Source organism: Hemitrygon akajei, chromosome 5 (assembly GCF_048418815.1).
Source record: "Hemitrygon akajei chromosome 5, sHemAka1.3, whole genome shotgun sequence".
Classification (NCBI taxonomy): Eukaryota; Metazoa; Chordata; class Chondrichthyes; order Myliobatiformes; family Dasyatidae; genus Hemitrygon; species Hemitrygon akajei.
In genome coordinates this window covers 49013302-49037206 of record NC_133128.1, presented here as the reverse complement: position 1 = coordinate 49037206, position 23905 = coordinate 49013302, and the positions used below count along the sequence as shown (strand labels likewise).

Below are 23905 nucleotides of genomic sequence, written 5' to 3'. Positions count from 1 at the left end.
AACCTCTGTCATCTTCAAAAGGATCCTACCACCAACCACATCTTTACTGTTCCCCACCCCACTCTTTGTGTTCCACAAGGATTGCTCTCACTGTAATTCCCTTGTCCATTTGACCTTCCTCATTAATCATCCTCTTGGCACTTGTCCCTGCAGGCGACAGATATGCTACACTTGCCCATTTACTCCTCCCTTACTTCCTTTCAGGGCTCCAAACAGTTTTTCCAGGTGAGGCAACATAACACTTCACCTGTAAATCTGTTATAGTTGTCTATTGTATCGGTGCTCCTAATATAGCCTTTGCATTGATGAAACATGATGTAAATTGGGGGACTGCTTTGTTTAGTGCCTCTGCTCCATCTGTCAAAAACAGAATTTTCTGGTGACCAAACATTTTAATTGCCATTTCCATTCCTGTTCTGACATGTCATTCCACTTTTGCCACAATGAGGCCATTCAGTGAGAGCAGCACCTCATATTCGATCTAGGTTGCTTCCAACCTGATGGCATGTTCCTCCCCCCCTTCTCTTTTCTGTTCCCCACTCTGGCCTCTTACCTCTTCTCCTCACCTGCCTATCACCTAACCCTGATGCACCCCGTCTTCCCTTTCTCCCATGGTCCATTCTCCTCTCTGTCAAAAGCATCCTTCTCCATCCCTTTACCTTTCCTACCCTCTTGGCTTCACCTATCACCTTCTAGCTGGTCCATCTTCCACTTACCCTCATCTTTTTATTCTGGTGTCTTCCCCCTTCTTTCCAGTCTTGAAGAAGGGTCTCAACCTGAAATATCAACTGTTTATTCATTTCCATAGATGCTGCCTGACCCGAGTTCCTCCAGCATTCTGTGTATCACTAGACCCTGTTAAGCTTGCCTTTTAATACTTGTATTGAAACTTAAATTGATTGGAAAAGAAAATCTTAATTATTTGCTCATCTTTTACTGATTTTTTAAAAATTGTGTTCTTATAGCCTCAATCCTCCATGGTTATGTACAATATAGTTCTAACAAACAATCTCACTGACTCTCATGCCTCTTAAATATATTACAGATATCAGATTTGATTAAGGGTATTATGTTGGAAGATTGTTTCTTGCCCTATCAGTTCTGATGGCCAGTCCTCAGTAACCTAGGCATGTCGGAGCGTGCTTTTGGGATTACACCTCTTCTTTCAATGTGGTGCTGAGCACAGGCTTCTGATCAGCGAGGCCATGTGCAGAGCAGAGCCTTTCTGATCAGAAGTGGTTAGCCTTGGCTCCAAAATGGCTTTGTCATTTATCGTGTCCTTGCCCTTGGACTTGCTCACTTTGAGTCCCAGCTGTTCTAAGGGCAAGGTATTGACATTCCAGCAATGTGGAGAGTTATTTTCTCTTTTTTTCACCTTTCCAACTTCTCTAAAAGACTTATTTGCTATATCAGTAGAAATTGTTTTAAATTTTAGCTTCCTGTTCAGATACGTGTTGGCGCGTGGCCTAGTGGATAAGGCATCAGACTAGTAACCTGAAGGGCACTGGTTCGAGTCTCAGCTGAGGCAGCGTGTTTGTGTCCTTGAGCAAGGCATTTAACAACACATTGCTCTATGACAACACTGGTGCCAAGCTGCTTGGGTCCTAGTGCCCTTCCCTTAGACAACATCGGTGGCGTGGAGAGGGGAATGTTTGCAGCTTGGGCAACTGCCAGTCTCCCATACAACCCTGCCCTTGAAAAATCTTCCAGGGCGCAAATCCATGGTCTCACCAGACTAATGGATGCCTATTATTATTATGTTCAGATGCAGAAATCAGCTTTGCATAAATATGCAAACAATAGAAGCAATGCTATCAGTTAAAATTTTGTTGTCCTCAGGCTGGATTGTTGGTGCTGTGGTGGTACAGGACAGAAGTTCTAGGTGTCAGTAGGACTGCTTTCTTTTGTACAATTTGAAAGTACAAACCAGCTGCTAATAAAATGTTGATATTTAAAAATAGAAACAATTCTAGACAAGCAGGTTAAGCTTTGCTTCAATCTTAATGGTTATCTGAAGACCGGATGGTTTCTGTTGTCAGTCTCTTGAACAGTTCTTGTTGTCATTATGACAGCACAGATCAGCCCAGCCTTTATCACAGTTACAGGAAGTGTTTACTGATTTAAGGGTGGGGAGGTTCTGCTGGCATGCTGAGATATGGAAAATCTGTGAGGAGCAAGACTACCTGTTTGCTTGTGTTCTCGTGAGAAACACCTATAAAATGCTGGCGGGAATTCAGAAAATACAGTACACTGTAAAACTTTAGAGGCTTACGTTTCTGTTTTTTGGCTTATTGATGTTTATGATATTTTGCTTGTATAGTAAATATAGCTGAGCAGATGTGGTAGATCTTTAAATGACTTGTGATTAATGAACATGAGTAACCACTAAACTCCATTATCGAAACTTCTGACTGGGGTACCTTCAGGTAACTTTTAGGTTCATCTAGTTCCTGCCTTACCATATCGGTTTCCAATTAATTGACATAAACTATGCTTTTTTTTCAGTAATATCAAACTGTCAAGTACTTTGTCTTGTAAAATGTGAGTTCAGGGCAGCCAGAGTTTGCTGCTTATGAAAGAGCATATAAAAAGTTCCACAGGAAAATGTATATCATTATGAAACTGTGGTTTGTATGTTTTTAAAGATATTATTTCCACTTTTGACTATTATTAAAATTTCATTTTTTGTTGCTTTTGTGATGTTGGAGCAATTAAGCATTCTCTTTTGAAATCCTTTAATTTGTTTAAATTCAAGGGAGCATGGTAGGTCAGAGTTAACAAACAAGTCCGATTGAAAATTAGACTGCATACGTGATGGTAGCACGTTTACTGGCTACATAGGTTGCAGGTGAACAAACATTCAGGAATATACTGTAAAAGTATAGAAATAATGCACACTGTAACTATAATTGCTTCAGTCTCCAGATGACATCCACATACCTTTTTCAAGTCACTTTTATGTATCTTAAAGGGATACTCAAATGAAAAATTTGGATAAATCTGCTCAGTTGATTTATCTACGTTATCAGCAATTTACAAGCTATCAATTAAGTTGATGGTTGTATTTTTCTAGCAGTCATGGGGACTGTATATCTGCTTGTTTTTCATCATCACAGTGAGAATGTTTATTCAGAACAGTATTTTTGAGGAGGTTGAGGTGTGCTTAGAAGATATAAATAGTTTGCATACAGAAAGGAAAAATGGTTGTCCTTTCAAGAGAGGCTAGACAGTTTGAGAGTCAAGGCAATACTTTCTGGTGTTAAGGAATATTCCTCATGCAAGGGAAATCTGAGTGAAGATCATCTGATTTATTTTCTGGTGGTAGAGACTTCTATGTGTGGGTATTATTCATGACTGTAAAACTCAAGGAAGAGAATAGATTTTATTTAAATAACGCAATAAAAGTAACAGCATATTTTTCTGATGGATGGTTGAAACATGATTTCTTTTAAATTGTTTTGCACTAGGCAACCTTGGATACCAGTAAGGTTGTAGAAGTGAATAAGCCTAAAGCAGATTCTGCTGGAGAAGATGGAATTCTTCAAACCAGAACTTATGATCTCTATATAACATATGACAAATATTACCAGACACCAAGACTTTGGTTATTTGGTTATGATGAGGTAAATAAATTTGCTTTCATTTGACTTTGTTTTATGGATGGTTCGCTCTCTCATCTCTGGGCCTTATTTTCTTGATCATTGATTTTGTTATAGAGATGTAACTGAAATGAAGAATACACTAAAGTTGTTCCTTTGAATGTGGCATTTATTTTCTAATAAAGGAAGATTATTTAAAGCTACATAAAATCTTAGTTTGAGTAATTCTTTTACTCTAGCATCTTTTATTTCCAGCAACGAATCCCACTGACTGTTGAAGCAATGTATGAGGATATTAGCCAGGACCACGTCAAAAAAACAGTGACAATTGAAAATCATCCTCACTTACCTCCACCTTCAATGTGCTCTGTTCATCCCTGCAGGTAAATGGTTTGAAAAAAATTAAGTTACAGGTAACTAATAAATTATCACTTAGTAACTAAATGGACAAAGTGAAGAAATTAATTAAATTCTCTCAATTTTCATTAGAAAGAAACATCTAAAGGTCCTGGAACTTGTTTCAAGTATTTTATTAGAAATCTGAATATTTATCAAGTGGATTGGAGCTGAGATTTCTTAAGCACAAAGTTAACATACCAACATATTTAAAATTTTCAGTCATTCTTTAATGAGGTTACAGAGATACCCTAATACATAATGTAACAGCTAGGGAACATAAAGCATTTTCATCATCAAATTCAAACCCAACTGCTCTTTGCTGGATATATTTTGACTGTGCCCCAACTTTGGGCTCTACATGGAGTCCAAAAGCAAAGGATGAATTCGTGACATATGCAGGTCCATTCAATTGAAATGTGAAAAATATTTACAAGGGTGCAAATTCAAATTCAAATGTATTTTCATTTTAATTAAGTTTTTAGTTAAATATTTTAACTGTCACTGTGTTTCAAATGTAGGTTTGTGTATAGAAATTAAAATTTTTAATAGTTTGATTTTTTAAGTTTTTAAAGTTGGATCCACACTGCAGGTAAGTCCTTAGTATTTTGTGGATAATATATTTATGGATTCTCCTGCCTGCTTGTCATTTGATTTTTTTTTTAGCTCTGCATAGCCAGATTGGATCTGCAGTAGGTGGTCAGTGAACTAATACGCATGATAAACCAACATAATTTCCTTACTAATGAACCAATTGTAGGTGCTTAGTGGCAGTAGTGGTAGGAATGATTACCATCCCTCCTCAAAGACAATCTCCTCTTCTGTCCAAGGACAATCGCAATGTTATGTGGCATGGCCAATGTACATTGTGCAGCAGATTGACAGGTGAAAAGTGGATCTTTATGATGTATTGCACAGCAGCGGAAGCAACAAATGTATTCTAGTACAGCCTGTAACCTCTTGCCCTCCATCATTACTTCCAAGCCAGGGGACTAACCCTGTGTAATTTCAAAACCCTGAAATAAGCACAGGCACCCACACTAAGGTTCGATGCTAATCTACTGAAGCTGCACCATTAGACTTGATGTGATAGATAGCAAAAACTATCTACAGAGCTGAGCAATCCCACAATTGATCCCAGAAAAATAATTTCCTTAAGGTCCTCATTCCAGCTCAAGAGTCAAAGATTTTTCTGTTGGACCCTGGATTTCTTAACCTAATCTTTGCAGCTGAATTGTCCATGCTACACTCAATCATTTCAGAATTCCTCTTTATACCTACAGTCAGTGGAGCTTGTTTTAATCCTTAGTGTTTCCGTTCCCCAATCATTATCTTGAACTCCTTGTCCCTTCCATGTATATCATAATGTTGTTTATTCTTATCCAGTTTATAGCCAGATTTCTGTTAATACTATATCTACTTTTACCTTCATGGTTAACTGGATAATAATGTAATCAGTTCTACGCGATTACTTGCATTTACTCTTTGATCAGCACTCTATTTATAAAATGCAGTTTAAGGGCAACTTCTTTCTTGCATTACAGACATGCGGAGGTAATGAAAAAGATCATCGAAACAGTTGCAGAAGGTGGTGGTGAACTTGGTGTACACATGTATCCTTGAAAATTGATTGAAGATTTTGGTTCATTCTGTTAGTTATTTGCATGCAGCCAGTACTTAAGTTTCCAAATGACTTTTCTCAAGTATCATCTTCTCTAGCTATCTTTTGAAAGGCTTTTAAAATATCTGATATAAGCTTGCTGAATCAACCCCCTAATCTGAGCAAGACACAGGTTGTGGGGATTGTCTGGTTAGACTTAGGTTATCTGTTTTACTTGGCACTTGAAGAATTGCTGGAGATGAAAGACCATGCTCAATTTGGTATAAAACTATGACATATCAAACAATAGCTTTAACGTCTAAATATAGGCACTTTATATTGCAGAATATCAGTCCAAGTGGGAAGGAGAAGGTTCAGAGTATTTGTAGCAGTTTAATGGTTGTGGAGAAAATTGTGGAATCGCCGAACTTGATCTGATTGTTAATCATTTGGCCATTAGAGATAGCAGAATTACGCTATTTGGCCCATCAAATCTGCTCTGCAGATGGCTGATCTGTTTTACTCTGAGCCCCATTCTCCTGCCTTGCTCCAATAACCTTTCATGCCCTGACTAATCAAGAATCTATCAAGCTCCACCTTAAATACATCCAATGACCTGGCCTCTATAGCTGCCTGTGGAAACGAATTCCACAAATTCACCATCCTCCTCATATCTGTTCCAAATGGACACCCCTCTATTCTGAGTCTGTTAGTTCATCCACCATTTTCTTGTCCCCCATTACTACCTCTCCAGCATCATTTTCCAGCAGTCTGATATCTACTGTCACTTCTCCTTTACTTTTTATATATTTGAAAAAAACTTTGTTATCCTCTTTGATATTATTTGCTCGCTTACTTTCATATTTCAATCTTGTCCCTCTTTATGGCTTTTTTTGTATCTGTTGGCTTTTAAAAGCTTCCCAGTCTTCTATCTTCCCACTAATTTTTGCTCTATTAAATGCCCTCTTTTGCTTTTGTTTTTGACTGACTTTGTCATCCATGGTTGTGTCATCCTGCCTTTACAATAATTCTTTGAAATGCACCTATCCTGTGCTTCTGAATTTCTCCCAGAAACTCTAGCTTTTGCTGGTTCTGCTAGCATCCCCTTCCAATCAACTTTGACCAGCTCCTCTCTGGTGTCTCTATAATTCCCTTTACTCCACTGTAATAAGGATACATCCTGCAAGAGGACCACAACCTTGTGGTTTGGAGGCTTGCATACCTCAATGACCCAGAGAACAATGCTGGCTGGAGTCGGGGCTTTATACTTTGGCTCTAGGTAGAGTCACCCATGCCAAACAGGTAAAAGACAGACTGGGTGGTCTACTGATCCTCCAGATTCGGGGATTCAACTCAGGAATAACAGCTCTGACTGGTAAAACAAAATTGTTGTGAAAACAGCAATGAAGAATCCTCCTACATCTGAGTGTGACAGTATTCCTGAGTCTCCACCCATGACTTGCATGTCTGACAGTAGTAAAAACCGAGAGAAAGTTACTGACATGATGAAGGAAGCCCTAAAATTGCCAGAGATGGAAGACCTTCATTATTGCACTAAATGCCAGCGACATTTAAAAAAAATACTGATACATCTTACTTGTGCTTCTCCCTCTCAAACTGCAGGGTGAAATCTATCATATCATGATCACAACCTCCTAAGGGTTTCTTTTTAAACTGTTTTGCACTCGGCAACCTTGGATACCAGTAAGGTTGTAGAACTGAATAATCCTAAAGCAGATTCTGCTGCAGAAGATGGAATTCTTCAAATTAGAACTTGTGATCTCTGTATGACAAATACTGTATTACCAGACACCAAGACTTTGGTTATTTGGCTATGATGAGGTAAATAAATGTTTTCATTTGACTTTGTTTTATGTATGTTTCACACTCTCATCTCTAGGCCTTGTTTTCTAATTAAATCCAGTTCAATCTGGCCAGCCAGAGTACCCTTTCCCCTAACAAGCTGCTCTTAAAAAGCTACCTCATAAGCATTGTACAAATACTCTCTTAGAATCCAGCAGCATCCTGATATTCCCAATCTATAGCACCTGCGTATTGTAATCCTCATGACTATCTTAACATTGCCCTTTTGACATGTGTTTCCTATCTTCCATTGGCACCTGATTAGTTCCAAGGGTTTATATGGGGCAGGGTTTGTTAAGTGTGTTCAGGATGGATTCCTGTCACAGTATGTTGACAGGCCGACTAGGGGGAATGCCATACTAGATCTAGAATTAGGTAACGAACCGGGTCAGGTCACAAATTTCTCAGTGGGTGAGCATCTGTGGAACAGTGATCTCCGCTCCCTGGCCTTTAGCATTATCATGGAAAAGGATAGAATCAGAGAGGACAGGAAAATTTTTAATTGGGGAAGGGCAAATTCTGAGGCTATAAGGCTAGAACTTGTGGGTGTGAATTGGGATGATGTTTTTGCAGGGAAATGTACTATGGACATGTGGTCGATGTTTAAATTTGTCCCGGTAAGGAAGGTAAAGAATGGTAGGGTGAAGGAACTATGGGTGACAAGTGAGGTGGAAAATCTAGTCAGGTGGAAGAAGGCAGCATACATGAGGTTTAGGAAGCAAGGATCAGATGGGTCTATTGAGGAATATAGGGGAGCAAGAAAGCATAAGAAGGGGCTGGGAAGAGCAAGAAGGGGGCATGAGAAGGCCTTCGCGAGTAGGGTAAGGGAAAACCCCCAAGGCATTCTTCAGTTATGTGAAGAACAAAAGGATGACAGGAGTGAAGGTAGGACCGATTAGAGATAAAGGTGGGAAGATGTGCCTGGAGGCTGTGGAAGTGAGCGAGGTCCTCAATGAATACTTCCCTTCGGTATTCACCAATGAGAGGGAACTTGATGACGGTGAGGACAATATGAGTGAGATTGATGTTCTGGAGCATGTTGATATTAAGGGAGAGGAGGTGTTGGAGTTGTTAAAATACAGTAGGATGGATAAGTCCCCGGAGCATGACGGAATATTCCCCAGGCTGCTCCACGAGGTGAGGGAAGAGATTGCTGAGCCTCTGGCTAGGATTGTTATGTCCTTGTTGTCCACGGGAATGGTACTGGAGGATTGGAGGGAGGCAAGTGTTGTCCCCTTGTCCAAAAAAGGTAGTAGGGATGGTCCGGGTAATTATAGACCAGTGAGCCTTACATCTGTGGTGGGAAAGCTGCTGGAAAAGATTCTTAGAGATAGGATCTATGGGCATTTAGAGAATCATGGTCTGTTCAGGGACAGTCAGCATGGCTTTGTGAAGGGCAGATTGTGTCTAACAAGCCTGATAGAGTTCTTTGAGGAGGTGATCAGGCATATAGGTGAGGGTAGTGCAGTGGATGTGATCTACATGGATTTTAGTAAGGCATTTATCAAGGTTCCGCACGGTGGAACCTTGCTTATTCAGAAAGTCAGAAGGCATGGGATCCAGGGAAGTTTGGCCAGGTGGATTCAGAATTGGCTTGCCTGCAGAAGGCAGAGGGTTGTGGTGGAGGAAGTACATTCAGATTGGAGAGCTGTGACTAGTGGTGTCCCACAAGGATCTGTTCTGGGCCACTACTTTTAGTGATTTTTATTAATGACCTGGATGTGGGGGTAGAAGAGTGGGTTGGCAAGTTTGCAGACGACACAAAGGTTGGTGGTGGTGTAGATAGTGTAGAGGATTGTCGAAGATTGCAGAGAGACATAGGATGCAGAAGTGGGCTGAGAAGTGGCAGATGGTGTTCAACCCAGAGAAGTGTGAGGTGGTACACTTTGGAAGGACAAACTCCAAGGCAGAGCACAAAGTAAATGGCAGGATACTTGGGAGTGTGGAGGAGCAGAGGGATCTGGGGGTACATGTCCACAGATCCCTGAAAGTTGCCTCACAGGTAGATAGGGTAGTTATGAAAGCTAACACCCCATAAGCTTTCTTAAGTTGAGGGTTAGAGTTTAAGAGTCACGATGTAATGATGCAGCTCTATAAAACTCTGGTTAGGCCACACTTGGAGTACTGTGTCCAGTTCTGGTCACTTCACTATAGGAAGAATGTGGAAGCATTGGAAAGGGTACAAAGGAGATTTACCAGGATGCTACCTGGTTTGGAGAGTATGGATTATGATCAGAGATTTACTGTTTGGAGAGAAGGAGGATGAGAGGAGACATGATAGAGATGTACAGGATATTAAGAGGAATAGATAGTGTGGATAACCACTGCCTCTTCCCCAGGGCGCCACTGCTCAGTACAAGAGGACATGGCTTTAAGGTAAGGGGAGGAAAATTCAAGGGGGATATTAGAGGAAGGTTTTTTACTTAGAGTGGTTGGTGCTTGGAAGGCACTGCCTGAGGTAGTGGTGGAGGCAGATACACTAGTGAAGTTTAAGAGACTACTAGACAGGTATATGGAGGAATTTAAGGTGGGGGGTTATATGGGAGGCAGGGTTTGAGGGTCAGCACAACATTGTGGGCCAAAGGGCCTGTAATGTGCTGTACTATTCTATATTCTATGTTATAATTTGTAGCCCACATCCTGGCTATTGTTTGGAGGCCTGTATATAATTCCCATCACTGTCTTTTTATCTTTGCAGTTTCTTAACTCTACCCACAAGGATTCTACCTCTTCCAAAACTGTGTCACCTCTTCCTAAAAATTTGATTTCAATTTTTACCAGTAAAGCCACCCAACCCCTTTGCCTACCTGCCTTTCCTTTTGATACAATATGTATTATTGGATGTTAAGCTCCCAACTATGATCTTCTTTCAGCCATGACTCGATGATGACCATAAGATAGAGGAGCAGAAATGGGCAATTTGGCCCATTGAGTCCTCTCTGCCATTTCATCATGGCTGATCTAATTTTACTCCTAGTCCCAATCTCCTGCCTTCTTCCCGTTTCCCTTCATGCCATGACCAAACAAGATTCTATCAACCTCTGCCAGTATGAACAAGCCCTCACCACTGACTCTCAAATGGCACCAAGGGCATTTATTTCATCTGTATTCTCTTATCAGTTATTGTTATTCTTTCCACTTTCTTTTTTCTCTTCTACTTAAATGTTTTCTCACTTTTCCAGTCAGTATGAAACATTAACTCTGCTAACTTCTCATCAGATGTTATCTGACCTAAAGAATGCCTCTACCATTTTCCACTTTTATTTCAGTCTTTCAGTATTTGAAGCATTGTGCTTTTCATACATCTCCACAATGTTTTTTTGCAAGAACATCTTTCCCAACCACACCAGTGGTGTGCTGCCATGCTTATTAACTTGCCCTGATCCTGCACACTTGGGCAGAATGGCAAGTCATTTGTTTATGTTGTAACTGCTGAGGGATAGTTGCAGTATCTGAGTGGATCAAGCATAAGCAGTGATGGAGTACTACGTGCAAATAGTTATTTATCATTCATGTGTAAGAAAGTATCGATAATTGGAATAAGAACTAAGGGGGTTTGACATGTATGTTTCACTTCCCCTACCTATGTTGTCCTCCTGTGACAAACAAATTGGATATATATTGGCTACCACTTCTTGCCTCTTCTGCTTTGTATATCAGTTTCTCCAACAAGAGGAAATAAACTGTCAGATTTGGCTACTGGGATTCCCAAAGATAAGAAAATTGAGTAAAATGTTTTGTGTGTATGGGATGGGGAAGGAGGAAGAGAATAGATGGATTTGAAGAAGTGAGAATTGATAAAAGGAAGAGAGCAGGTGTTGAAGAATCAATTAGCAACAGAAGGTGACAGATGCAAATGAACAACTCCAAATGAGAGTGGGCCTTGCTGGCTTAAATGTATTTACCCTATACCCGCAAACTTTCCTGCTATAAACGTAGAGGCATTTTTTATTAGTTAAAACAGAAACTTTATTCATTTATCTAATGAGTAGCTAATGAAAATATTGGTTGCAGTATGGAATGGGCTTGGATGTACTTGTACTTGAGCTTCCAGGATGGTATAATTGGCAATGGGGATTCTGAACTTAAACGTTTCAGGAGATTCCGTAATTCAAATTCTAAACCAGGTAACTGTAATGCTCTACAGCACAAATGATGATCGTCTAGCCGAGCTACAGACTTGGACCTGTAAATTATCACCTTTGTTAATAGAACTGGAAGTTGAAAACTATACTGTAATTATGCTACCTGTTTTAAAGCTAATTTAGCTACATTTGAGAAGTCCTAAATCCACAAAGAATAGCAAGTTTCACATTGATTCTAATTTAGATTTACCACAAGGAAATACCAAGACAGTCCCCTTTAACTTAGATATTTGTCTCTTCAATTCTGTCTGTGCTGAGAGCTGAGGAAGTTTGAAGTAGCCATCATGAAAAACAACATTTGAATATTGCTGCGTTCAAAGAAATATTAAGTCTTAATGTTTAAGTAATTGCAATTAAAACAAAATGAATTGTACAATTGTATGGGTTGATAGTTGTGTTTCCTTAACTTACTATTTTCCAGGTACCTACTCATATTTTTGAAATTTGTTCAAGCAGTCATTCCAACAATTGAATATGATTACACAAGGCACTTCACCATGTAACTCCAAAAGTTTACGTAATCAAAACATTCTCAGAATAAATTCTGGGCTGGCAAAATGCTGCTGCCTTTCAATCATAGCTAACAGTTTAGTCACTAATTCTGACCATTGCTTGTTCAAATTCAATTCCCTTTCAAAAAAGGTTCTCTAATGAGATTGCTAAGAACTGGTCAATATAAAGTCATTTTTTCCATGAAACCTACATTTTGTGCTCCCTTGTTCTACCTTTGAGTAAGCTACTTAATCAAATGCAGACTGTAATTCATGTTTCCATTGCTTTTTGACAATAAGATGTTTACCTCAATTAAACTTGTTTATATTTGCAGAATACAAATAAAAAATATGCTAAAACTTTAATGTTTTATTTTCTGTGAAAAAATAAACTGTCTCTCAGTTAAAGGACAATTCATCTTTGCTACAATTGGGATGGAGGTCAGTGTGAATGAATTAGTGTTAAGCAACCAAGCAAGGGAGACTAGAATTTTTAAATATGAAACTGGAGGAGGATGCTAAATGTGTTATTTGGCACCTTGATCTAATGACTTATTGTTTTGTCTTAAATTCTTCCATTCATTGAGTATACTGTAGTATCTACAACGTTTCACAAGTAATGTGTATGGCTATGCTTCCAAACTTTTGGAGGCCTCAGTTGGTCAACCATGAATATTGCAGTTTAGCTGTCTAGATATGCAAGCCAGGGCATTACAATATGTAGAGCAAGCTGCCCCTCTCCATGTATCAAATGAACCCAAAGAAACAGGTCACAGGAATTGCCAGTCAAGAATGCCATTGGGACTCCAGCTCCAGATTTTCCCCTCTAGGTTACTCCCAAAACCTTGAGTGGGTGTTCCCCATGAATGTGTAGAGTTATAAGGCAGTGGAGGTTTGAGATGAGAATTTTCCTTCTCCTAGATAAGCTGCCAATCACAGCTAACAGCCTTCATCTGCCTGAAGAGACTGATTCTTAAGGCACCAATAGCCCAACTTTGCTCCTTCTCCTGTCAGTAGAAATGTTTCTGCTGGGCAGAGTAGCTAAAGCCACATGTGAAGGACAGGAGCTGGACTCGGTTGTCAGAGGCACTCTCCGTTTGGAGCATTTAATGGGTAGTGGGAGCTTATCCCCATTACCACCCCTGGCTATAACAAACTCAAGGTACCAAATATTAGCGGTATCAAATTACAGGTAAATTAGATGTTCTGTAAGTCAATCCAAAGCACCAGAATTTCACTGGCATTACACATGTACACTCTTAAGTGTCTTCCACAATTGTAATTTCACAATATTCTTCCTCAATACTCATTAGAAATATGCTGATAATGAATGAAATGTTATTTATGTATATGCAAAGTTTCTGACAAAAAAAAGCCATTTAATCTCAGGAGCACAACTCCCACTGTGCCAGTGTAGTTATAAACTCCAGCATTCGGTGCTCTTTTTCACTGAGATTTATAACCAGTGTGCTAAAGCTGTCTATTTGAAATTTCATAAATTCCCAATGCATGCCCAACATCTACCAAGTAATCTTTTGCTTCTGTGTATCTAACAGCCATATTGTGGTAAACATGTACTTTAAATGATAATGGAAATGGCTAAATATTTTAAGAATACATAGTTGTGCTGAACATGTCCCTTCCTTACAAATTACTAGGCTTACCCATAGCCCTCTATTTTTCTAAGCTCCATGTACCTATCCAAAAGTCTCTTAAAAGACCCTTTATGGAGGAAAATAGACAATTGACATTTTGAGTTGAGACCTTTTTATCAGGACCCTCCAAAAGCATGTCAGTTTACACTTGTTCACTGACAATGCCTAACTCCTATTGCTCCACCTCCACTTTGTTCAGTTCCTTTATAGCTTAGTCTGTTCATTGACTGTCAGTAGTGGGTGTATGTTTTACAGCTGAACATTCTTCTTAGGTGTGTAGCTCCATGGAAAGCACAGGCCATTGATCACCTCCCATCTCCATCCTCTAAAGTTGATGGTATGGTTAAGAGTTCATCAATGTTTCTGTAATGCATTGTATCCACTGTACAGGGGATCGACCTATACAGCTTCACCAGAGCCCCGTTCGCTGGCTTTACCCGTTTTCACTTTCCAATCCGGGGAAGTAGGTTTGAGAAGCACAGCTGAACATTGGGAAAGACTAAAATTGCATTCAAGCAATTCACTTTTAATAATGTCGATATCTTGTTTGATCCTGTGAGCTTTCATCTTCATATCCATGGCATTATTCAGAGGTTTGGGCATCTGATTTCATCGACATGAGAGGCCTTTGTGGGGCCTCTACATGCAGCTTGCTGAGCAAGGCGCACATTGGGTTGCTTTTCTGCCTGTAGCTTTCTCCTGTGAGCAAATGAGGAGATGTTGCAATGAACGGAATATTAAGCCCCACAGAACAAATCTGGTACATGGGAAGTGTGCCTGTATTTACCTAGAGGCATGTGACAGCTCTGAGTGTTGATAATCCACACGCTTTGTTATTTTATGTCCTGTTGCGGTGTCGAAGAGCGGGATTGCGTGTAACGCACCAGATCGGCGAGCAAGGCGCGCGTCGGGCTTCAAATAAAAACCGAGCCCGTCGGTGGACTTTCAGGACGGAAGGTTTCGGGACACGAGTAAAGATCATGAAACGCTGCTCCTCGCTCTTGCTGCTGATTTCATGTGTAATACACGGAGGCTTGGCAGCAGTGAGACTGCATTATGTAGCTGCTGTTGAAATTATGTGGGTTTATTCCAAAAGTGGAAGAGAAAGGTTAGAATTCACGTTTTGTTACCCTCAAGTTTTTTGTTGTTACGTGTAAATGTAAACTCATCAGAATCAACCAATTAGTGGTTCAGCGAAGAATCAATCCGCTATCTATGCAATTGTGATGGTGAGGATTATTTGGCTTTTAGAGGGGTGAATTAATGCATTTTCTGAACGGTGTGTTTTCAGCTCGTCAGAAGAAACAGAATCGTTTCTGAAGGCCGTTTATAAGGAATATCATGACTCTGACTTCACCAGAGAGAAGGTTGGCCCCGAGTGGCGAGGTAACTAAAATTGCAACGTGAAATCAAATGTCAAAATCGAGTTAAATACCATGGATAGTTATTACGGTTAAAAACGGGGTCAAAGTACGTTTACGTATCTATGATTAACTTTAATAATTTTTGGCTTTACTTTGGGGGGAATTATTGCAGGTCTACTGGGACCCACGTTACGTGCAGAGGTAGGAGATGTTTTAAAAGTCCATTTCAAGAATAAGGCTTCTCTTCCTTTCAATATTCGCCCGCAAGGAATCTCCAACGTAAAATTAGCTGATGGTAAGCTTGGATTTAACTTTTTGTTCAGCGAGTCCATGTGTGAAACGTCTTATCTCTCCGGGGTCCTGCTTAATAACAACACAGTGATTAACGCGGAATTTAAGTTGCTTTATTTATAAATTTCATTGTAGAGACCTGCTTCTGTGAATGTGCACAATTCTGTTTTATTTTAAGGTCCATGCCAAATCTTACATCTTACGAGAACCTCTGCTTGGGCATTAAAACCCCGGGAAGTGGGTACTGTATATGCACCAACTGCAGGTTTTGTGTTTCGCGACTGTGCGGGGCCCAGACCCTCTCTGCGGGTCGTTGCTTGCTTGTGTTTTACATTACTCGATCTTAAACTCGTTTTCAAGTTTTTTTTTAAATTTTAAAAACTTTTTTATACTTGGAGGAATCAGTTTGAGTTGTTGGAGGTCTCTGTTTATCAGACACAAAATGCTAGACGAACTCAGCAGGTCGGGCAACACTTAAGGAAGTGTACAGTCGACGTTTCGGTCGGAGACTCGTCAGCAGTCCTGCATGAAGGGTCTCGGCGCGGAACGTCAACTGTACGCTTCTCCATAGATGCTGCCTGGCCGGCTGAGGTTCTCCAGCATTCTGTGAGTGTTGATCAGATTTCCAACATCTACGGATTTTCTCTTGTCTGTTTATCAGAGATTGTCCAAGCGTTTAAAATGCACGGTCGGTATATTTAGCTTTTTCACACTTACTGGCAACCGCATCTCTCCCCCCCCCCACCCCCATCCCCATTGTAACGACCTAAGACACTGCAGATATAGATGGAAAGTAGTGTTCAAAAAGTGGACTGTCCATTTCTCTGTATAGATGCTGCCTGGCCCCTCTGAGTTTTTCCAGAAGAGCTTCCACTCTGCCTTCAAATTCACCTGGATTAACTGTGACATTTCTCTAACCTTCTGGTTCCCTATCTCCATCTCAGGAGACAAACTAGCCTCAAAGGTCTTTTATAAACTTGTGTTGACTCCACTATACCTACTTGAAACCCGTTCATACCTTTCTCTTAGTTTCTGCATTAGCACTGCAACTGGTCTCAAGAAATGACTTTCTACTCCAAGAGGGAACAACATGGAGTTCTCTACGATCTAACCTTTCACAGCACCAACCAACACAATCCAGTACATCATCCTTCACTCATTGCACCAGCTCCAGTGTGATCTCACCTCCCCAATTACATCTTTCCCTGTCTGACCTTCCTGTTTACTGTGCAGTTTCTCTGTGACTGCCTGGTCCACGCATCCTTCCTCGCTCTGCCCCCTCCCCTCCCACCCTAGCACTTTCCTCTGCATTCACAGGAGGTGAGGTGCAACAATTATCCCTACAGTTCTGTGCCCACCACCACCTAGGAACCCAAAGAGGACCTTCCAGGCAAGACAGATTCATGTATAACTCCTCCAGTTTCATTTGTTACATTCAGTGCTTGTGACATGTCTTCCTTTAGTTTACAGGACATACCTCTTTTGCCTCCACAATTGCTGTTTGATCTGATAAGTTATTCTAACAGTTTATATTTGCTCCAGATTCCAGCATCTGCAGTCTCTTTCATTTCTCTTTTCTCTTTATAACTTTTATTTTAGCACTCCAAAGGTGAGTTTAGGGAGCAAGCCAGATTGAACATGATCCAGACCACACTGTGTGCATCTAGCTTTTCTCATGGACTGACATGGGAATATTGTACTATTGTGGTGAACTACATATACCTGTCTGGACACGGCCGGTACTACGTAGATCGCAGCGACAGATTTGACCACCTGATAGACTTAACCTGTAAATATACTTGTAAGAAACTTCGCCACATGGGGACTCTTTTTAAAACAAAGGGGGGGGGTGAATGTGGTGAACTACATATACCTGTCTGGACACGCCCCCCCCGCTGACTGCTCCTGTGGCTCCTCCTACAGACCCCTGTATAAAGGCGATTGAGACCTGAGCCCGGCCTCTCTGTCTCCAGGATGTAGGATGGTGGTCAACCACTGCTTGTTCCTTCTTCCAGTCAATAAAAGCCGATATCTCGCCTTTACGTCTCAGAGTGAGTTATTGATGGTGCATCAACCATACAGTGTAATCATCTAATTATCCCCAAGTCAATACCCTTAATTTCCTTCCTAATACACCCCTGAATTCTCATGTGAATTCGCAAAGGAAAACCAAAAGGGGAAGAGTGTTATAGAAAGAGAAAATTAGACAATAGTCACTTTCACTCGTATTCCACTTTTCACTTCATTCTTCAGAAATGAAAGTTGTGGGCACACAATCCAAAAATCACTAGACTTGCTCACACATTGCAACTTTTATATGCCCTTTCTGTCTGCACTCGGGATAAATTTTTGACAGTGTCCTATATACCCCTTCTGCTGACTTGCCATCCATGAATGTACAAAAACTACCACACACCATATTATACTTTTGTGTTTGGTTTGATAACTTCCCCCTGAAACATACCTGCAACTTGCAGGCAAGTTTATTCCTTATATTACCTTTCAGAAGCACTGAAGGATGCCCTTCCTCCTTTATATTTAATACTTTACACTTCACATTTGGAAGGATCAATAACCAAGGCCTCTTTGGTGACCTAAGCCATACAAGTCCTTCTCACAAATAGCTAGCAGGAAAAACCAGAAATCTGTCTCCAATTCTCTTACAAGGGACTGCAGGCGCCGCAGTCTGCATCAGGACTTGGGGGCTTGTGGGTGGGGGGCGGGTGTGGAGAGGAGGTGGTATGATTGGGGGAGAAAAGATTAAGTGACTACTATAGCTTAAGAGAATTGATAAATCCTGAAACTTAACTGTATATTGTGGCCCATGACTTTAATCCCTTTTGCTCTGTTAAAATCCAAAAATAATCACAATATGCCTCTGCTCTCGGGTGTATTGTTCTTGCATATACAAGCCAATCCATCAAAAGTGGTGCTGCATCTGATTACTATCTCATTAGAAACTGACCTTCTGCAAGCATATCTGTGAAATTCTGAAGTTTTAATTAATGTTTTAATGGTCATATTTTAAATCAGTGGTTTATAATCTATGCTGAGTTAACAATGGATTTCCTTCTAGAAAAGGGCCTTGGTATCCTGGGTGGTCCCTTCTCCTTATAGCTATCCATTGCTGTAAAGTTTCTGTTCTATGTTAACTGATGACCAGATTTGGCTTTCCTAGGTCAAGGTTTGGTAGTCTCTTGATAAATTGTTCTCTGGGTTAACATGAAAAGATGCCTCTTGAATGATGAATCAGATATCAGAAAGCAGAGAACTTAAAAATCTTACAATAAATAGTTGCAAAGTATAAAAATTACTCAGTTATAAATTCATTCTTTGTGCACTGCTTATTCACCTTGACTAGAATCTTTTAGCATATGCTCAGTTACTGTACATGTCAAACTGCTGAAACATTTCTGTTCGTCATTACGTGGGCTTGCAGTTAATTAATAAAGAGAGCATACAAAGGCCCACACACAAGGTTATCAGAAAGGGTGTTGAACCATGAACCAGTAAACATTACCAACAGAATTGTGCAATTGTATATTACCGTCTTCCTTGTGTGTTTACTGTATGTAAACACAAAATCGAAATACAACATTTTGATCAAAGTGGAACTTTCTCATAGCTGATGCAGCTTAATTACTTGAACATAACTCATTAATTAAAAATGCTTGTCAAGTAGAATCTTTTCTGAAACTTCTAGTCACTTTCTACAGCTTTATTGGTGGATGTGCTAACTTATAGAAAGTTAATTGGAGCATAGGAGCAGATGACACCTCCTCAATCAGGCTGATCTGCAACATAACATTTGGGATCTATTTATCTCAAATCCATTTGAATTGGGAAGTGGTGATTGGATAACAGCGAGTATCTTGACAGATAAGACTAACGCTAGAAGTATGGAATGTTGTATTGTTAGCTGTTAATTCATCTTGGAAAAATTCAGCTCAACTTTGAAAAATTAATGATGCCTTTGAAAAGACAATATATTTATTAAAGGTTAATAAGGTAGACCAAGATGCAATCCATGACAAAACACAATTGATTAATACAGAATAGAAACACCTACAATTGTGAATGAGGCAAGGACAGAGTTTACATCTACCCTAAGTTTGCAAAGTAAGAATCAGATTATGAGTGCTGACAACATCACAGAATGATTTGAGACTCTTTGGCATAGTTTCAAATGTTTGTAGCTAAATGAGAATGGTGCTTAAAATTTATGTCAGAGCAAAATAAAAAAGCATTAGTTGGACAAACAAATAAAAAATTACCACAATTATTCACGTTATGGTGTTCTCAGTCCAACATATGTTTTACCTTCATGACTATAAATTAATATTGTAGGTGCAATAAAATTGTAGTCAGAAAATATGACTTCTTTTCTGTCATAGCTTATTGTTTGGAAACAAATTATTATCAAAACCTCAGAGTGAGAGGTTTGTGCAAATATGTTATCACCTTTTGGAACTTGTGCTAGATCTCTTCCATTGCAAAAAAAAACTATTTGACATTGTCTACCATACTTTGTACAGTTGGTCATAATGGGTTAATGGCCACTGTACAGGAATTTTACACTAGGAAGCTTCACCAATTAACCTCTTTACATACGCTTCCAAATCCTCTACATTATCAAGAGTCTCAAGTTCATCAACTTTTGTAGTCATTACGAGTCAATATTAGTAACTGGCACAGGTAGTCTCTTAATAATCCACAATAATTTTCAAAGTTCAGAGTAAATTTATTATCAAAGTATGTACACGCCACCAAATATTACCGAGATTCATTTTCTTGCAGGCATTCACCAAAGAACAAAAGTAGTACAATGAATCATTGGAAAAACTACACGCAAAGATGAACAAAATTGCACACACAAAAAGAAACAAGTCATAATAACAATAACAATAAATAAATAATACTGAGAACATGAGTTGTAGAGTCTTTGAAAGTGAGTCCATAGGTTGTATTCAGTGTTGTGGTGAGTGAAGATATCTGTGCTGGCTCAGGAGCCTGATGGTCGAAGGGTAACAAATTTTTCTGAACCTAGTGGTATGGTACCTAAGGCTCCTGTACTTCCAAATGGTAGCAATGAAAAGAGAGCATGGCCTGGATGGTTGGGGACATTAATGATGGATGCTTCTTTCTTGTGGCAGTGCTCCTTGTAGACATGTTCAATTATGGGGAAAAATTGGCCTCTGTCCACCACCTTTTGTAGATTTTCCCATTCGAGAGCATTGGTGCTTCTGTACTAGACCATGATGCAACCAGTCAGGATTCTCTTCACTGTGCATCTATAGGAGTTTGTCAGAGTGTTTGATAATATCCAAATTCTCACAAACTTTTAAGAAAGTAGAGGCACTGTCATGTTTTCTTTGAAATGGTGTTTACATGGTGATCCCAGGACAGATCCTTTGATATGGTGACATCCAGGCACTTGAAGTTAGTGACCTTCTCCACCTTTGACCCCGCAACGAGCATTGGCTCAATTTCCTCATACTCGTTAATAATCAGATCTTTGTTTTTTGTGGACATTGAGTGAGAGGTTGCTGTTGTGATATTGCTCAACCAGATTTCAATTTCCTTCCATGCTGATTTGTCACCACCTTTGAGTTGGCCAACAGCAGCGGTGTCATCAGCAAATTTTAAAATGGCATTAGAGCACAAAGCCTTGTGGTGCACCTGTGCTATTGGTGATTATGAAGGAGATGTCAATCCATATTGACTGGGGTCTGCAAGTGAGAAAATTAAGGATCCAGTTACACAAGGTATTGAGGCTTAGGTGTTGAAGCTTATTCATTAGTTTTGAGGAGATGACAGTGTTAAATGTTGAGCTGTAGTCAATGAAGATCATCCTGATGTATGCAGCTTCACTGTCCCGATGTTCCTGATCTGAATGGCGAGCCAATGAAATGGCATCTGCCGTTGACCTGTTGTGACAGTAGGCAAATAGGAGCAGATGCAAGGCACTCCTCAAGCAGGTGCTGATATGTTGCCATTACTAGGGAGAAGGTGCTTGGGAATCCGAAAGGTCTGAAGCTGGATAAGTGACCTGGACCGGATAGTGTACAGCTCAGGATTCTTAGAGGTGGCTGAAGAAATTGTGGAGACATTAGTAATGATCTTTCAAGAATCAATGGTTCTGGAAGAGTGGAAAATTGCAAATGTCACTGTACTCTTCAGGAAGGAAGAGAGGCAGAAGAAAGGAAATTATAGGCCAGTTAGTCTGACCTCAGTGGTTGGGATGACGTGGAGTTGATTGTTAAGGATTGGTTTCGGGGTGCTTGGAGGCACATGACACAATTGGCTGTAGTCAACATGGTTTTCTTAAGGGAGAATCTTGCCTGATGAATCTGTTGGAATTCTTTGAAGAAATAACAAGCAGGATAGATAAAGGAGAATCGGTGGATGTTGTGTATTTGGATTTTCAGGCCTTTGATAAGGTGCCACACATGAGACTGCTTAACAAGATAAAAGCTTATGGAATTACAGGAAAGTTACTAGCATGGAGAGAGCATTGGCTGATTGGCAGGAGGCAGAGCAGGAATAAGGGGGCTTTGACTGGTTGGCTGCTGGTGACTAGTGGTGTTCCACAGGGGCTGGTATTAGGGCCACTTTTTATGTTATATGTCAATGATGATGGAATTCCATCAAGCTGATGGAATTGATTTCTTTGTGACCAAGTTTGTAGATGATAGAGAGATAGGTGGAGGGGCAGGTTGTTTTGAGGAAACAGAGAGGCTACAGAAGCACTTAGACGGATTAGGAGAATTGGCAAAAAAGTGGCAGATGGAATACAGTGTCAGGAAGTGTGTGTCATGCATTTGGTAGAAGGAATATTTTCTAAATGGGACAAAATTCAAAAATCTGAGGTGCCAGTGGACTTGGTAGTTTTCATGCAGAATTCCCTAAAGGTTAATTTGCAGGTTGAGTCTGTGGTGAGGAAGGCAAATGCAATGTTAGTATTCATTTCAAGAGGACTAAAATATAAAAGTGAGGATGTAATGTTGAAGCTCTATAAGACACTGGTGAGGCCACACTTGGAGTATTGTGAGCAGTTTTGGGTCCCTTATTTAAGAAAGAATGTGCTGAAACTGGAGAGGATTCAAAGGAGATTCATAAAAATGGTTCTGAGATTGAAAGGCTTATCCTGTGCGGAATGTTTGATTGCTCTGGACTTGTACTTGCTGGAATTTAGAAGAATGAGAGGGGATCTCATTGAAACCTATCAATTCTTGAAAGGTCTCAATGGAGTGAATGTGGAGAGGGTATTTTCTATGGTGGGGGAGTCTAAGACCAGAAGACTCGATAGGCTAAGTGGCCTAATTCTGCTTCTATATAATCCTATATAATTCTGCTCCTTCATCTGATATGAATGAAGTTTGCTTGAAGCAGGTGGTACCTCAGACTGCTGAAGCAAAAGGTTAAAGATCACAATGAATATTCCAGCCGGTTGATTAGCACAGGTCTTCAGTACTGGACCAAGTACATTATCTGGTCCAGATGCTTTTCATGCATTCATGCTCTCTCTTTGACTGCAGAGCTTGAAATCACAGGGTCATTTTGGTGAAAATATAGTTGAAATTATGCAACCAAATTTCACTTCCTTACATCTAACTGTTACAACAAATGATCCAGAAACATCTGCAAAAAATCTACCAGCATTGCAAGTATTCTGACCAATCACAAGATGATCACTATGCAGAGATATGAAGAAATAGAGCCAGGCACAGGCCATTTGGTCCTATGTACCTGCTCTCTATTCAGTAAAAGTACGGTTAATATTGTATTACTTGATCCCATAATTCCAAAGATCCTGTCTGTCTCTATTCTGAATATACACAACAGCTGAGCCTAGTGCAGATAGTGTACTAGATTCCCTACCATTTAAATCAGGGATTTCTAACATGGGGTCCACAGACCCTTTGCTTAATGGTATTGGTCCATAGCATAAAAAAGATTGGGGAGCCCTGCTCTAAATAAAGAAAATACATTCTTAACCCCCTTTGAGACTATATCTAGTTCTAGACACTTTAACCAGGGAGACATGATCCCTCCATGTACAATGAGACACTCCTAAAGACCTTACAAATGTTTCGATGAAATCTCCTCTCACTCTTCTATACTCCTAGAGTGTATAGGACCAGTCTGCTTCCTCTCCTCTCTTAACACAATCCTCTCATCCTGGGAATCAATCTGATGAACCTTCATTGAATTGTAAATAAATCCTTCATTTGGAAAGAAAGCCAGACCTGTACACAACATTCCAGGTTTGATCTCACCTGGACATATTTACAATTAGGACATAGGAAACAGGAGTAAGAATAGAACAATCACTTCCTTAAGTCTTCTGTGCCATTTAGTATGATGATGGACTAAGCACAACTTTCTCACTTACTCGCCATAGAGTAACTCTAATCCAATGCACTCAGTACCCAACTGGCATTTTCTGCACTGTTGGGTGTTATTCCCATTTGTACTCCAACACACTTTCTTAGTTGTTA

The 23905-nt window shown here is 40.0% G+C and overlaps 2 protein-coding genes across 3 annotated transcripts in view; both read left to right on the top strand.

The window, feature by feature from the left end:
* The window catches only part of atg3 (autophagy related 3), a 45640-nt gene extending 33180 nt beyond the window's left edge, over positions 1-12460 (top strand). The window contains exons 8-11 of the mRNA XM_073045502.1: positions 3468-3623; positions 3855-3982; positions 5540-5608; positions 12025-12460. Coding sequence (XP_072901603.1) covers positions 3468-3623; positions 3855-3982; positions 5540-5608; positions 12025-12106 — 435 coding nt within the window. The 3' untranslated portion in view covers positions 12107-12460. The remainder of the gene's footprint in view (positions 1-3467; positions 3624-3854; positions 3983-5539; positions 5609-12024) is intronic.
* f5 (coagulation factor V) overlaps positions 5756-23905 on the top strand; it is a 75796-nt gene continuing 57646 nt past the window's right edge. The window contains exons 1-3 of one of the 2 annotated variants that reach the window (XM_073045501.1): positions 5756-7437; positions 15041-15135; positions 15286-15408. In XM_073045501.1, coding sequence (XP_072901602.1) covers positions 7430-7437; positions 15041-15135; positions 15286-15408 — 226 coding nt within the window. In that variant the 5' untranslated portion in view covers positions 5756-7429. Of the gene's footprint in view, positions 7438-14590; positions 14858-15040; positions 15136-15285; positions 15409-23905 lie in introns of those variants that run through there. The other variant, XM_073045499.1, reaches the window with a different exon arrangement.